This window comes from Bubalus bubalis, chromosome 12, assembly GCF_019923935.1.
Source record: "Bubalus bubalis isolate 160015118507 breed Murrah chromosome 12, NDDB_SH_1, whole genome shotgun sequence".
Lineage (NCBI taxonomy): Eukaryota > Metazoa > Chordata > Mammalia > Artiodactyla > Bovidae > Bubalus > Bubalus bubalis.
In genome coordinates this window covers 104,745,387-104,758,131 of record NC_059168.1, presented here as the reverse complement: position 1 = coordinate 104,758,131, position 12,745 = coordinate 104,745,387, and the positions used below count along the sequence as shown (strand labels likewise).

The 12,745-nt window shown below is 63.7% G+C and overlaps 1 protein-coding gene across 2 annotated transcripts in view; it reads right to left on the bottom strand.

Annotated features, from left to right (window-relative positions):
• Positions 1 to 12,745, bottom strand: part of COL5A1 (collagen type V alpha 1 chain) — a 147,408-nt gene that overhangs the window by 66,854 nt on the left and 67,809 nt on the right. For both annotated transcript variants that reach the window (XM_044926538.1, XM_025262242.2), the window contains exons 12-18: positions 7,714 to 7,788; positions 6,792 to 6,884; positions 5,345 to 5,401; positions 3,955 to 4,008; positions 3,590 to 3,643; positions 2,282 to 2,335; positions 1,067 to 1,120 (exon numbers count right to left, since the gene is read on the bottom strand). In XM_044926538.1, the coding sequence (XP_044782473.1) occupies positions 1,067 to 1,120; positions 2,282 to 2,335; positions 3,590 to 3,643; positions 3,955 to 4,008; positions 5,345 to 5,401; positions 6,792 to 6,884; positions 7,714 to 7,788 (441 nt within the window). The remainder of the gene's footprint in view (positions 1 to 1,066; positions 1,121 to 2,281; positions 2,336 to 3,589; positions 3,644 to 3,954; positions 4,009 to 5,344; positions 5,402 to 6,791; positions 6,885 to 7,713; positions 7,789 to 12,745) is intronic.

Genomic DNA, 12,745 nt, shown 5'->3' with positions numbered 1-12,745 from the left:
CCACCCCACTCCCAGGCCTTTCCCAGAGTCACAGAGGACTGTTCGGAAAACACGGTGCCTCCTGGCTCGTCGGGAGGCATGGCTGGCCAGCAGGACGCTCCCCCGGGCTCGAAGTCCTGGAGGCGGGTCAGCTAGGGTGGCACCGAGGTCCCGCGGGCACCCCAGGACCCATGGCAGGGTCCGAGTGGCACCCTGCTGACCTCTCCCTGTGAAGCAGGCTGCACCCCAGCCCCATGCTGCCCCCCGAAAGGGCCACCACTCCGCACTGTGAGGGTCAGTGCTGGCCCACCCGGCACCCTGCAGCCTCAGGCCCTGCACACCATCGGCGCTCAGCGCCTGCTCGTCGGTGGCCCGGCCTGATCGGGGTCCCTGGGGTGGGGGGGTGGAGAGTGGGCGCAGCAGCTCTGGCTAGAGAGCTACAGCCGCTCCCAAGGCGGCACAGGCGTGATGGGTGAGCCGTGTGACAAAGCCAACACGTGTGTGGGCGCTCGTGTGTGCACACGCGTGTGCCGTACACACACGCATGTGCCTGTGTGTCCAGGATGTGCCGAAGCATCAAAGAATTGACAGCATCAGAGAACACAGGTGAGGGAGGAACCGTCCACGGAGCTGCTGGGAGCGTCGGCCGCAGATGCCTGAGTCGTGTCAGACGAGCCGGGCCGCAGCCCCCGCCCCGACGGCCGTCCACAGGCAGGCCACGTGGGGCTGGCCCGCGTCCCGGAATCGCCCTTTAGTGGTGCAGGGAGTTCCGGCCGCCCCCGCAAGGGCAGCTGTCGGGTTTCCTGACAGTGTGGAGGCCCCTGAGCAGAGGGGGCCTCCTGTGGCCTGGCCCCCCTGAGGGACGGACCCTAGTGGCCCTTCTGCCATCAGCAGTGGGGGAGAATCGGGCCCTCCGTGGGCTGAGCTCATGTCTCCAGGATGTCCTGTCCATGTCCGGCTCCCCTCCATGAGGTTCACTTAGCGAGCACCCTGGGATCGAGGGCCCGGCCCCCCAGGAAGCCTAAGCCTGCCCCGAAGGGCCCTCAACAGCACCTCTCCCAGCGGCCCCCAGACAGCACTCACTCACCCGGTGGCCCTTCTCCCCCGGCAGCCCTGCCAGGCCATCGAAGCCGCGGTCACCCTGCGGGGAGGACAGAGGGCAGCTCAGCGCAGGCCCCACGGCCCCTCTGTGGGCCCTGGGCGGTGGTCTACACAGCATCTGCACACCCGGGGCCCCCACTGGCCACCCCCCAGCACACCAGACACAGCCCTGAGTCCACGTTCCCATCTCTTTCCCCAAAACCCCAACCAAGGCCACACAGAGACAAATGGCTTCTGTCCCAGAGCCACGGACCGAGAGACCTGTCCACGGAGACGCTGAGACCTCAGACGCTGAGAGCTGCAGAGCCCGAGTGTGCGCGCACATGCAGCCACGCGCCCGCTGGCTGCCTGTGCCTCTCACCGTGACAGCCCGGGCCCAGAGCGGCGCCCACACCCCGGAGGTGCACCTTCTCGTGCGGTGGACGGCTCAGCACCGCCCTTGGGCCCTCAGGCACCCCGGCTTCCCGGCCAGCCCTCCTCCCGCCACCCAGGGGGCCTCCTGGAGCCCAGCTGCCCGCCGCGTGTGTTCTGCAAACCACACAAGGGAAGGCTAGTTCAGCCTGGAATGCTTTTTGCTGTTGAAACAAGATGGTAGCCGACTGGGACAGACTCAGGAACTTCTCCTCTTTTGTCACCAAAGCTCCCTGAGACCAGGAGGGCTCCAGGTTCGCTCAGGACTCACAGGGGGCACTCGGGGGCCAACCCACGCCAGCTCTGGGGCGGGCAGGGGCAGCGCCCCTGGAACAGCTGCCATCCCCGCTGTGGGCTCCTCGTACGGCCCTGGACAAACTCTCGCAGGGCAAGAAGGATGGGTATCAAGAACAAGGCTGGTCCACCCCAGATTCAGGGACAGAGGGACAGGCCTGCCGCACCATGGCGGCCGGGGTCGTGGGCTGCCCTGGGCTGCAGCCTCCTCAGCCAGGGCAGAGTCTGCCTCCAAACACCCTGAGCTCCCCGAGTACAATGCCTACTTGCTCCCTGCAACCCCGCGGAGCTCAGACTCCGCAACCTGGACTTGAATGACCCATGAAATTCACCCTGCTGAGTCCTGTCTTCTTGTCCACGTGCCAGAAGGGCTGATCCAAACTGACCCTCCTGCCCCCAGACGAGTGCGCTCGCCCGTCATCACCATATTCATCACGGGTCAACAGCAGGGGCGATGCTGACCCGCGGGCACCAGGGGGCGGTGACCGGCACCTACCTTGGGGCCAGTCTGCCCGGGCATCCCTCTCGCTCCGTCACTGCCGGCTCGGCCCTGGAACAGAGCGGGCCAAGGTGTCAGCACAAAGCAGAGGCCAGCGCACGGAGGGCTCTGAGGAGGGGCTCCCTGTGACGTCAGACAGAGGGCCCCACAGCCCCCACAGCGGGCTGGCCCAGAGGAGCCAGACCAGGAGTCCCGGCTTGCTGGTCACAGGTTCTAGTCTTCCCAGGCCTGACCGTCCTGAACCTCAGAGCAGGCACAACAACACCATAAACCACCCAAGTGTCTGCCACGGACCGCTGAATTCCAGCAGAGGTCAGGGATCTAAACGGTGGCCCTTTCAGAATCGGCTGTGTACCCCTCTGCCTGTGGACCTGGGGCCTTGAGGGGCCAACTCGAGACAGCCGTGCTTGAGAGCCATTCACTCTGTAACGTCCCTTCTAACTACGATTAGCTCCTGGGACGGCGGCCCCGACCACTAGGGAGCGACCCTTTTTTGCGTCGCGCGCATTGCCACCAGAGCAGCGACAGGCGGCCAGTGGTCAACGTCCTCGCAGAGGTTCATCGACACGAGAAACGAGCATTCCTTTCACTCAGCAGAAACAGTCAGTTGATGGAAAGATCTGCTAGTGAGAGTCTGATGTGGGTTAACGAGGATTTCCCGAGCTGGCGTGGACGCTGTGCATGAGTTTACGTCGGGTTAGAAAGGCACGTGCCCTCTGTCACTCACGACGCTCACCTGGAGGCCTCCCTCCAGTTCCCTCCACTAACCTGCCAGCCCAGACAGAGGCTCTCAGAGGCTGGGACGGGGGAGGTGCGGCGGGGGTCTAAGAAGCCACCGGCTATTTCCCCCAACAAAACCGAAGCCGTTTCTGGAGAAATGAGGCTGCCCCAGAGAAGGAAGGACCACTGATCAGCCAGAGGAGGAAGGACCACTGATCATTTTGTCTTTTACATGCTTGCTCCCAAAGAACCTGGGAAACTGCTTTAATTCAAAATGTGGGTTAACAGGGAGCTCAGCTTGGGGCTCGGTGATGACCTACGGGTTGGGCTGGGGGGCTGGGAGGGCGACTCAGGACGGAGGGGCTCCGGGTGTGCTCGCAGCCACCTCACACAAGCAACTATGCTCCGTTAGACTGTGTTCGGATGCTCCGGACAGAGGCTAGGTGCAGGGGGGCTCGCTGCCGTGGGATGGGACCCACCCAGCCCTGGACACAGACGTGCCCTCTAAAGGCGGGGGAGCCCGGCCAGCGAGACGCAGCGTCACCACGGCAAACGCAGCGCCGACTCCCGCCGAAAAACACTCACCCTTCTCCCAGGCTTTCCTGCCGGGCCAGGCGGGCCCTGCACACCCCGCGGACCCTGTCCGGGATCAGAGGGCAAAGGTCAGTAGCGTGTCCACTTCTTGGAGGACAAAGCCAAGCCTGGACCCCGTGCTCATCCCCCCGGCCGCCCAGCTGCCAGCATGCGACATCACGCGGACAGGCGCAGGGTCCGCGGCCTTGAGCCAGGGCAGGATGGGAAGCAGCCCGCACAGTCCCACTCCGGACCCCACGGCTGCTCCGCCTCCAGCTTTGCATCAGAGAGGGCAGCTCCCCCCACTCTGTTTCCCTGACCAGAGGCAGCGACAGGGCTCCATCTTCCCGGAGAGAAGGCGGCCCCGGGGTACATACCTGAGGCCCCATGTCTCCTGGCTCACCCTTCAGACCTCCGCTCCCGGGAGGGCCCTGGGGAGACATGCCTGGTTAGGGGGCGCCCAGCACAGGTACACAGGCTGTAGGGGTGGCTGGGGAGGACTTGAGGGGGGAAGGACCCGGGGCTGCCCCCTGGGCAGGGCCCCCACAGAGCCCGCCCGCCGCCTTGGACACACCCCGAGGGACGAGCAGTCATTAACTGGTTTGCATCTCGTCCCGGGTTGGAGGGAAACCCTGGACTGGGGCACGGGGGACCCCTGAGCTCAGCACACGCTCACTTCTCTTCAGGACGGATCTGCCCACCGTCCGTCACAGCCCGCAGTCCAGGGCCATGTGTGGACACCCTTGTCCACTGCAGGGCAAGGTCGCCAGATGCCGGGAGGGCACGAAATACACCCCAGGGCCAGGGGCCAAGCCCACCCCCTCCCAGGGAACAGAGAGAGGGCCCCGTGCGCCTCGATGCCCCGGCTCCTTGCAACTCTAAGGGCCACACACACCCCCGGAGACCCCTCTCCCTGGCCCTGGGATGCCTGGCACACGCTGCCCAAGGAGTCGGGCGGGAATCAGGGTCTGCCTCACGCTGAACTGGTCTGGATGGTAAATAGTGGTCTGGACGGTAAACAGCCTCAAAAGAAAGAGGCTTGGAGCCCCGGGGATGGTGAGGCTTGGAGCCCCCGGGCTGGTGAGGCTGGGAGCCCCCGGGCTGGTGAGCCTGGGAGCCCCCGGGCTGGTGAGGCTGGGAGCCCCGGGGGTGGTGAGGCTGGGAGCCCCCGGGCTGGTGAGGCTGGGAGCCCCCGGGGGTGGTGAGCCTGGGAGCCCCCGGGGCTGGTGAGGCTGGGAGCCCCCGGGGTGGTGAGACTTGGAGCCCCCGGGGTGGTGAGGCTGGGAGCCCCCGGGCTGGTGAGGCTGGGAGCCCCCGGGCTGGTGAGGCTGGGAGCCCCGGGGCTGGTGAGGCTGGGAGCCCCTGGGCTGGTGAGGCTGGGAGCCCCGGGGGTGGTGAGGCTGGGAGCCCCTGGGCTGGTGAGGCTGGGAGCCCCGGGGGTGGTGAGGCTGGGAGCCCCCGGGCTGGTGAGGCTGGGAGCCCCGGGGGTGGTGAGGCTGGGAGCCCCGGGGGTGGTGAGGCTGGGAGCCCCGGGTGGTGAGGCTAGGAGCCCCGGGGGTGGTGAGGCTGGGAGCCCCGGGCTGGTGAGGCAGAGTCGTGGTCAGCGTAAGTGCAAGGGCGTCCCTGCTCCGAGGGCAGCCCAGGCCTCTGGTGCCCAGGGCACACCCCTCCACCAACCACCGCAAGATGCTCTGACCCAGTGAGCTGGGAGCCTGATGGGCAGGGGCCAGCGGGTGGCACCCACCCCCACACCCCAAGATGACTTACCATGGGACCCGGTCTCCCAGTGAGACCCATCGGGCCAGCAGGCCCCCTCAACGCCAGCTGCAAGGCAAAATGGGACATGCTGAGAAATGGCTGGTTTACCTGTCCTGACAGGTGGAAAGGGGCCAGTGTGAGAGGCCAAGGACAGGAGCCTCTGTGGGGGAAGGTCACAGGGACCCCGGACCCACCTCCTGCAATCCTCTGGGCTCCCAGCGACAAGCACCAACGGGGCGGAAGCCGGGTGGGTGCCCACTCACCGCTTTGGGGTGGGTGCCCAGAGCCTTGGGCTGACCCTTCCTTCTCCCCACCTGCCCCGCCATCAGCCCCGCACCCTCACAGGGAGCGTGAAACGCGGCTGCCCTGAGGGGCTGGCTGGGCGTGTGTTGTGCACGAGCTGAATCACACATTCCCCGAGAGGCACTTTCAGCGCCCGGGGGTTACATCGGGGAGCCTTCAGGGGTGAATGAAGTCCTTGCCCCAGCCACGGGCGGCACCCCTGCAACCCTGCCCAGGTGCCCGCTGCCTGCCCGCTGCTGAGGCTTACTCCCGCCTGCTTTCTCAAAGAGCCTCTTCCACACCCATCGTGCAACTGTTCCCTGCATGATGCCATTTCAATTTTGGAAGATTCTGTGTTACAAAATCTTAGGAGCCCATCACCCACTTGGCTTCAGTCAACACACCCACAGATTCAAAGGCCAGGCCCGTCAATAAGCCCAGTGGCAGGGGATGGGGTCTGTCGCCTGCTGACTGCATCACACAGCAATTTGCTCCATGGCAACGACTCCGTACTCGCTGCCCTGTAATTCATTATCCACGCACTCTGATCATTAGCATCTATCCGCGGCGACAGAGCTACATAAATATCACCAAACGAGGGACTCCTCAGCAGCTCCTTGCGACGCCCCATTACGGGCACTCCAAGGAAGGATGGCCCACCCCGCCGGGTGGCATTTGCTCTTGTCAACAGCAATCAGCAATCTGGAGCCTCGTCAATTAAAACGCAATTCACTCATCAGCTCGTTTGCTGAGAGCAGAGTGGTAAGGAGGCTCCTTGGGACCCTCAGGCTGAGCGAGGGGCTTTGGAGCCCACCAGCTTCCCCAACCCCGAGGTTCAGGCTTCGCCCAGCCTCATCACAAGGGGCCCCCCAGGAGGACGTGGGGTCTGTCCATCCCAGAGCCGGGGGGGAGGCAGTAGATGGTTGAAGAAGACGGGGTCAGCAGAAGCCAGAGGGGCTCAGCGGCCGTGTCCGTATCTGGGAACCTGGACCCTTGGTGTGGACAAGGGACCCCTGAGAAGCCTCCCCCACCTCTCCTGGTGCTCACCAGGGCCCCCAAATGCACAGGGATGACTGGATACCCCCACGGGCTCCTGAGTCCCAGGTGAGCACCCCAAGTCAGCAACCTTACAAGCTGGGCTCCGAGCCACCCCCCATGCCCCAGCGCCACTCACCCGGGCCTGTTGCAGGATGGCTTGAGCTTGGGACTCCTGCGCGGAGACCATGGGTCCTTTGGAGCCCGCGTCGCCGCCCCCTCCAAACCGGAACTGCAGATGTAAGACTGGGGTCACCGGGGGTGCACGGACGTGGGCGTCCCCTCTGACCCAGGGCTGAGGGTGTCCAGTGGCCTCTCGGGTGACAGCAGAGCCTCAGGGGGGCTGGCCGGCAGCTTCCGGTCCCGGGCCTCCCCTGCTTATTACGCCACCCGACTGCCCGCACAGTGCTGCCCGTCCCTGCCTGACAATTCCAGCCCTGGGGATTCTCCCCTACCCCAGCATCCATGGCATCTCCCTGAGACCCCAGAGCCCCGTGCCAACGCCCATGCAGCGGGGCACACGGGCTCAGGGAGAAACGGACGTCGGTCCAGACCAGCCCTCCACACTCGCTCTCCTGGCCTGGGCTCGCCCCGTGCCAACGGCCATGCAGAGGGGCACACGAGCTCACGGAGAAACGGAAGTCAGTCCAGACCAGCCCTCCACACTAGCCCCCCCGGCCTGGGCTCCCCAAGAGGGAGGTGGCTTGGGTCCTCTGCAGACCCCTAGGGTCAGGAGCAGGTCACATTCAAGGAGGGAGTGGGTGGCTCAGGGGTCCAAGGGAGAAGGCAGGTGTGCGGTGATGGAGGTGGACGCCACACAGCTTCTTGCAGAGCTGGGCTCTGCTCCCTCCCTGGACGCCGTCAGAGGTGGAGACCCCGACCTTGGTGTCCACCCTGCCGGGCCAGCAAGACACTCCCAGGAGCTATCTCCACAGGACGGCTGGCCTAGGCTGGAGCCCATCTGTGGTCAGGGGATCGACCCCTGGAAGCAGCCCAGGGACCCCCCCCACTCTGAGCCCCGAGCCCGCCCACCCCAACGCCACCCCCGCAGGTACACTCACAGGCAGCATAAGCATGGTTCCAGGAGGGCCGGGCAGCCCGTCAGCGCCAGGAAGGCCTGGGCGTCCAGGGGGACCCTGCGGACAGAGGGCAGGAGAGTGGGTCAGGGCCCGGGAGGGAGCTGGACCGGGGCGACATGAGGGGGCGGAGTCAGGGCCCACGGGAAGCACACTGCAAGCACAGAGCAACGCAGGACCCGGGCGCGGGCCGGGCAGATCCTGAGCCCGGAGGAGGGGGCTTCACTGCGGGCTGAGGCTGAGGAGACCCCGGACCCGAGCAGAGCCGAGGGGAGAGGCAGAAAGCCTGGAGTCTGCGATCCAGAGCGGCAGAGGCCACCCTGCGGGAGGCAGGCAGGGGCGAGGCATCGGGGCTCCCACAGCCCCAGGAGCATCCCTGCCGAATGTCCCCCCGGTGCTGACAGCCGAGAGGCCAGCTCATCCCCAGGCCCCCCCCCGGTGCTGACGGCCGAGAGGCAGCTCATCCCCAGGCCCCTCGGCTCTGCCAGGGGAGCAGATGCTGCACGGGCCGCGTCCGCTCGTTTGGATGGATGCAAGGGGCTGGCACCGGGGGGACGGACAGGGACACGAGGCCTCCTGAGCACTTCGAGGCCCCACCTCTGCACAGACACCACCTCAGCGCTCAGCGCTGGTCCCCGACACCCCCAGCCCCCGGCAGAGCCTCTGACTGATTCTGGCCCAGGTCAGGCTGAGGTGAATGCAGCACGGATGCACGCATGCCTCGTCACTTCAGTCGTGTCTGACTCTTTGCGACCCCATGGAGTGTATGTAGCCCACCAGGCCCCTCTGTCCGTGGGATTCCCCAGGCAAGAGTACTGGAGGAGGGTCCATTTCCTCCTCCAGGGGAGCTTCCTGACCCAGGGATCAAACTCTCGTCTCTGATGTCTCCTGCGTTGGCCGATGGGTTCTTTACCACCAGCACCACCTGCAAAGACCACTGCAACGTGAATAATAAGGCTTCTTGTCAAAAAAAGTGGTTTTTATCGCTCAGCTTTTCACGGAGGCAGACAGACGCCCAAGCAGCTTGCCCTGGGCGAGGTTCGCGCGCAGACGAGTGCAGCTCACCCCGCTCAGTGAAAGGGACGGCCACCGGCCCACGGCGGGGGTGCGGGTGGAGCCCTGCACGCAGCAGGCACTCACGGCTGCAGCACGGCGCTCCTGGGGCAGACGCAACTGACTCCCGAGCCCCGGCCCAGAGGACCAAGCATGGGGGATTCACCCCAGATGGGCTGAGAAGGCCACGCCCGGCCCGGGCCGGACCCGCACCCGCCCGTCTTCTCCTTCGCGGTCGTTTTACTCCAGGGCCGATCCCTCCTCATGTGAAATGCGGCAGAAAACAGATGCCTGCAAAGCGGAACGTGAAGGCTCCCTCTTGATTCTCCAGGAGTAGCCGAGGATAAAAGCCTGTGGTGCCCAGGGAGGCCGGAAGCACATGCACCGAACACGCGACACGAATCACGCCTGTGAGTCCACGGGCCGAGTGGCGGGGGGCGGCTCCCCTTTAAGGAGATGGTCTTGCAAGCGTGTCCGGCAGTCTGCGCCTTCCCTCTGCCGCACGTGGAGGCCTATTTGCGAGCTCTGCCTCACTCCTTCCAATGGCGTGGGAGGTCCCCGCCCTCACAGGCTCCTCACTGATTGACTCCGTCCTCCTGACGCGTGTTTGGGTCCAGTTTTCATTAGGGCACAGGCTGCTGTGATGAAGCTTCAGGCATCTTTCTTTCCTCTTTTTTTTTGGCTGAGCCACGCGGCACATGGAATCTTAGTTTCCCATCCAGGGATGGAACCTGAGCCCCAGAAGTGAGAGCGTAGAGCCCCAGCCACTGGACCGCCAGGGGAGATTCTAACCGTCTTTCTTAGGCGGGTGCTCAGAAGCAGAACTGCTGGGTCAGAGGGTCTCTGCGATACCCCCACCCCGACTTTTTATTGCTCATAGGCACAGCTAAATGGTCCTTGCTTGCCATTTTCAAAAAAAAAAAAAAAAAAAAATTCCCAGAGGATAAAATTTACTTTTAAAGAAAAACCCAGGATGTGCTTTGCCAGCCAGACTTCCTCTCGGAAATTCTACCCTGACAGCTGCTCACCGCTGAGCTTTCTGCCTCTGAGTCGATCCCAACGCAAACCCCCGACTCAGAGCTTAGAGTCGTGTGTCCCAGGGACGAGAGGCCGTCCATTTAGTGTCCACGCCCATGTCGCGCGGGCTCACACGTGTGTGTGTGTGTGTGTGTGTGTGTGTGCTGGAAACCAGGAAGCACACTGGGGCAGCCCCTCACCCACTAAGACCCCTGTCCTGCGCTTTCTAAGCCGTGGGGGTGAAAATTCAACCTTGGGGCCCCAAAGCGTCTTTGCCCTTGTGCTGACGTTATCAACTACACGGAAAACCATTCCCAAGAGCACGCTGGTAGACAGACAAAAGTCTGGAAACCCTGCAAGAGAGGGAAGGCTTGCCTATGGGAGAAACCCCCCTGTTTTAAGGGATCCTCCTGACACCTTAAAATCTGATGCGAGTCCCATGCAACGCCGCGCCTGTACTCTCTGTATTCAGCGCTGATCGAAAAAGCTGTCCGCCAAACTCTGCCAGGCCATGGGGTCTGATCTCAAAGACTCTGCCCCCCAAGCCAAAATAGGGGTCTGCATCCCAGCCGCCCCGCCGCCCTCCACTGGACTCGAGCTGGGGACAGGGCCGCTCTGTCCCCGGCCTGTGGCGGACGCAGGGCTCGGCCCAGCCGCCAGGCTCAGGGCGACGCAAGAAGAGCCGCAGGCGTCTGTGTGTCTTTTGATCGCTGCCCTGAGCCGGCCAGGCAGACGCTGTGAAGCGCTGGTGCTGCGGGGCAGGCCGCACGCGGACCAGGCACAGACACAAGGGCCCGGTCAACAGAGGGCTCTCCAGAGGCCGTCCTGGCGTTGCGCTGGTGCAGACAAGAGGGAACAGAGAGCTCAGACACTGTGAAAGCGGCTGCCGGCTCCAGCCCCGCTGATCCAGAGCCCGCGACTCAGCAGCAGGCGGGTCGGGGCTCATGTCCGGCTGCGGAGCCCGGCCACAGCCCACAACAAAGAGAGGCAGCGGGCTGGGCAGGGAGCGCCAGAGACCAAGCGAGTCTTTACGCTGGGATACTTCTGCTTTCCCGCTTCAGAGAGGCCAGGAAAAGCAGAGGGGCCGCATCAGCCCTCAGACCCTCAGCGTCGGGGTGGTCCGCTCAGGTCTGCTCCTGCGCAGTCACAGTTTGGGGGAGGCCAGAGGCGTTCGCAGTGGTCACTTCCCAATCTAGATCTGAACACTGGCTACCCCTGCGGCCGGGGCCAGAGCCTGGGGGGAAGCCGCACCCCTCCCCCAAGGACTGCCTTGGTCACGCCCTGTAGCAGGAGAGGCCTGGGAAGTCCCAGACAAGCTCACTGACATTTTCTGAGCCCAGGAGGCCAGACAGGCCTGGAGGGAGACACTGGGGGTTTCTGCTTCCAGCCCGCACCTCTCGGGATGACCCCCACCCCGCATGCTCCCTAATATGAAAAAGGGTCCTTCCAGCTTCCAGGAGGTTCAGGGTGAACAAGGAGACTCAGGTGGCCCCAGCTCCATGCTAGTGAAGCCTCATGACAGCGTGGCAGGGGGGTGAGCAGCTCACAGAGAGGACAGCCCCACCTCCCCCAGGGAAGGCCCGCATCACCACGGCTTGTGGCCGGGACCTCACAGAGACACCCGGCTATGCAGAGCAGGTGACTAACCAGGTGTCCCGGGTAGGATGGCTCCATGAAAGACGTCCCGGGCACACAGGGACACCGGGGGGCCAAGCCCCACACCCAGCCCCCAAGAGGCGGGAGACAGTACAACACCCTGCCCTGTGGGTAGCTGTGGTCACTTGCCACGGCCTTTGCAGAGCTGGAAGCTTCCTACAGGCCTCAGTGGACGCTGCATCTTGGCCACGTGGCAGGGACCCGGGCTGTGTCCAGTCCTCAGACCTGAGCATAAATCTAGCCAGCATGCCCAGAGCCCACATTCTGCAACAGAGAAGCCTGTCACAGCTAGAGAGGAGACTCTGCTCTCCACAACTGAGAAACGCCTGCACAGCCAAAAATATGTAAACAAATAAGTAACATCATTTTTTAAAAAAGAAGAGCTGCAGAATCCCAGGATTGGGGCAGGCAGGGGCGGTGGGCGGGGATCTTCCAGATTCCCCGGCGAGCAGCTCTCAGGTACAGACGGGCACGTGAGGCCAAGCAGATGATGGCGATCAGAACAGGCCAGGCCAAACATGCCACTTCAGCTGAGAACTCACAGATGCGGGGGAGGGCCCTGCCCTCCCCCGGTCAGCCTAAAAGCAGGACACACGCTTCCCTTTGCGAGGTGGTGGGAATTCTCCAGCACCCCCCGAACCGGGATGACAGGAAGCAGGGCAACCCCTATCACTCGAGACGGACCGCGGGCCCTCAGGTGAGTCTGCATAAGCAGACCTTCCTGAAGCCCCCTCACCTGCTGTGAGTTTCTGCCCCTCCCACATGCATTTTGCAATCACTTCTCCACAGTTTAGTGGTTTTTGTTAAAATGGTGTATAAGTTCCCAAGTCTAACCACTTATCAGGTTTTCACTTCTGTATGAAACCCTCTGTACATGTGAAATTAGAAATATTAATGAGATGGTTTATCTTTTCTCCTCTTAAGGTCTTAGTTTAGTTTGCAGTCCCACGGACAGAGCCTAAGAGGGTGAAGCTTTCCCTCTCCTCCACGGGGATCCTGAGGTCGCTCTGCTGGCGGGAGGCAGCGCAGGGTCCTGACTCTGCATCCAGCTTCTTTCACAGCTAACGAGCTGACAACCAGGAGATCTGGGCTTGAGAGGATGCTGAGCTGTAAGCAGGGACGATCCTTGGAAGAGAACTGGCCCCGAGGGTGGGCAGTGCTCAGCTCCTGGAATCAGCCCTGGGAAGGGGCCCGGGAGGGCCAGGGCGCTGCCGGCTTCCCTTCCAACTCCAAGAACAGCAAGCTGTAGAGCAGCTGATCGTTCTGCCTACACCACCCTGGTCCCCGTCTC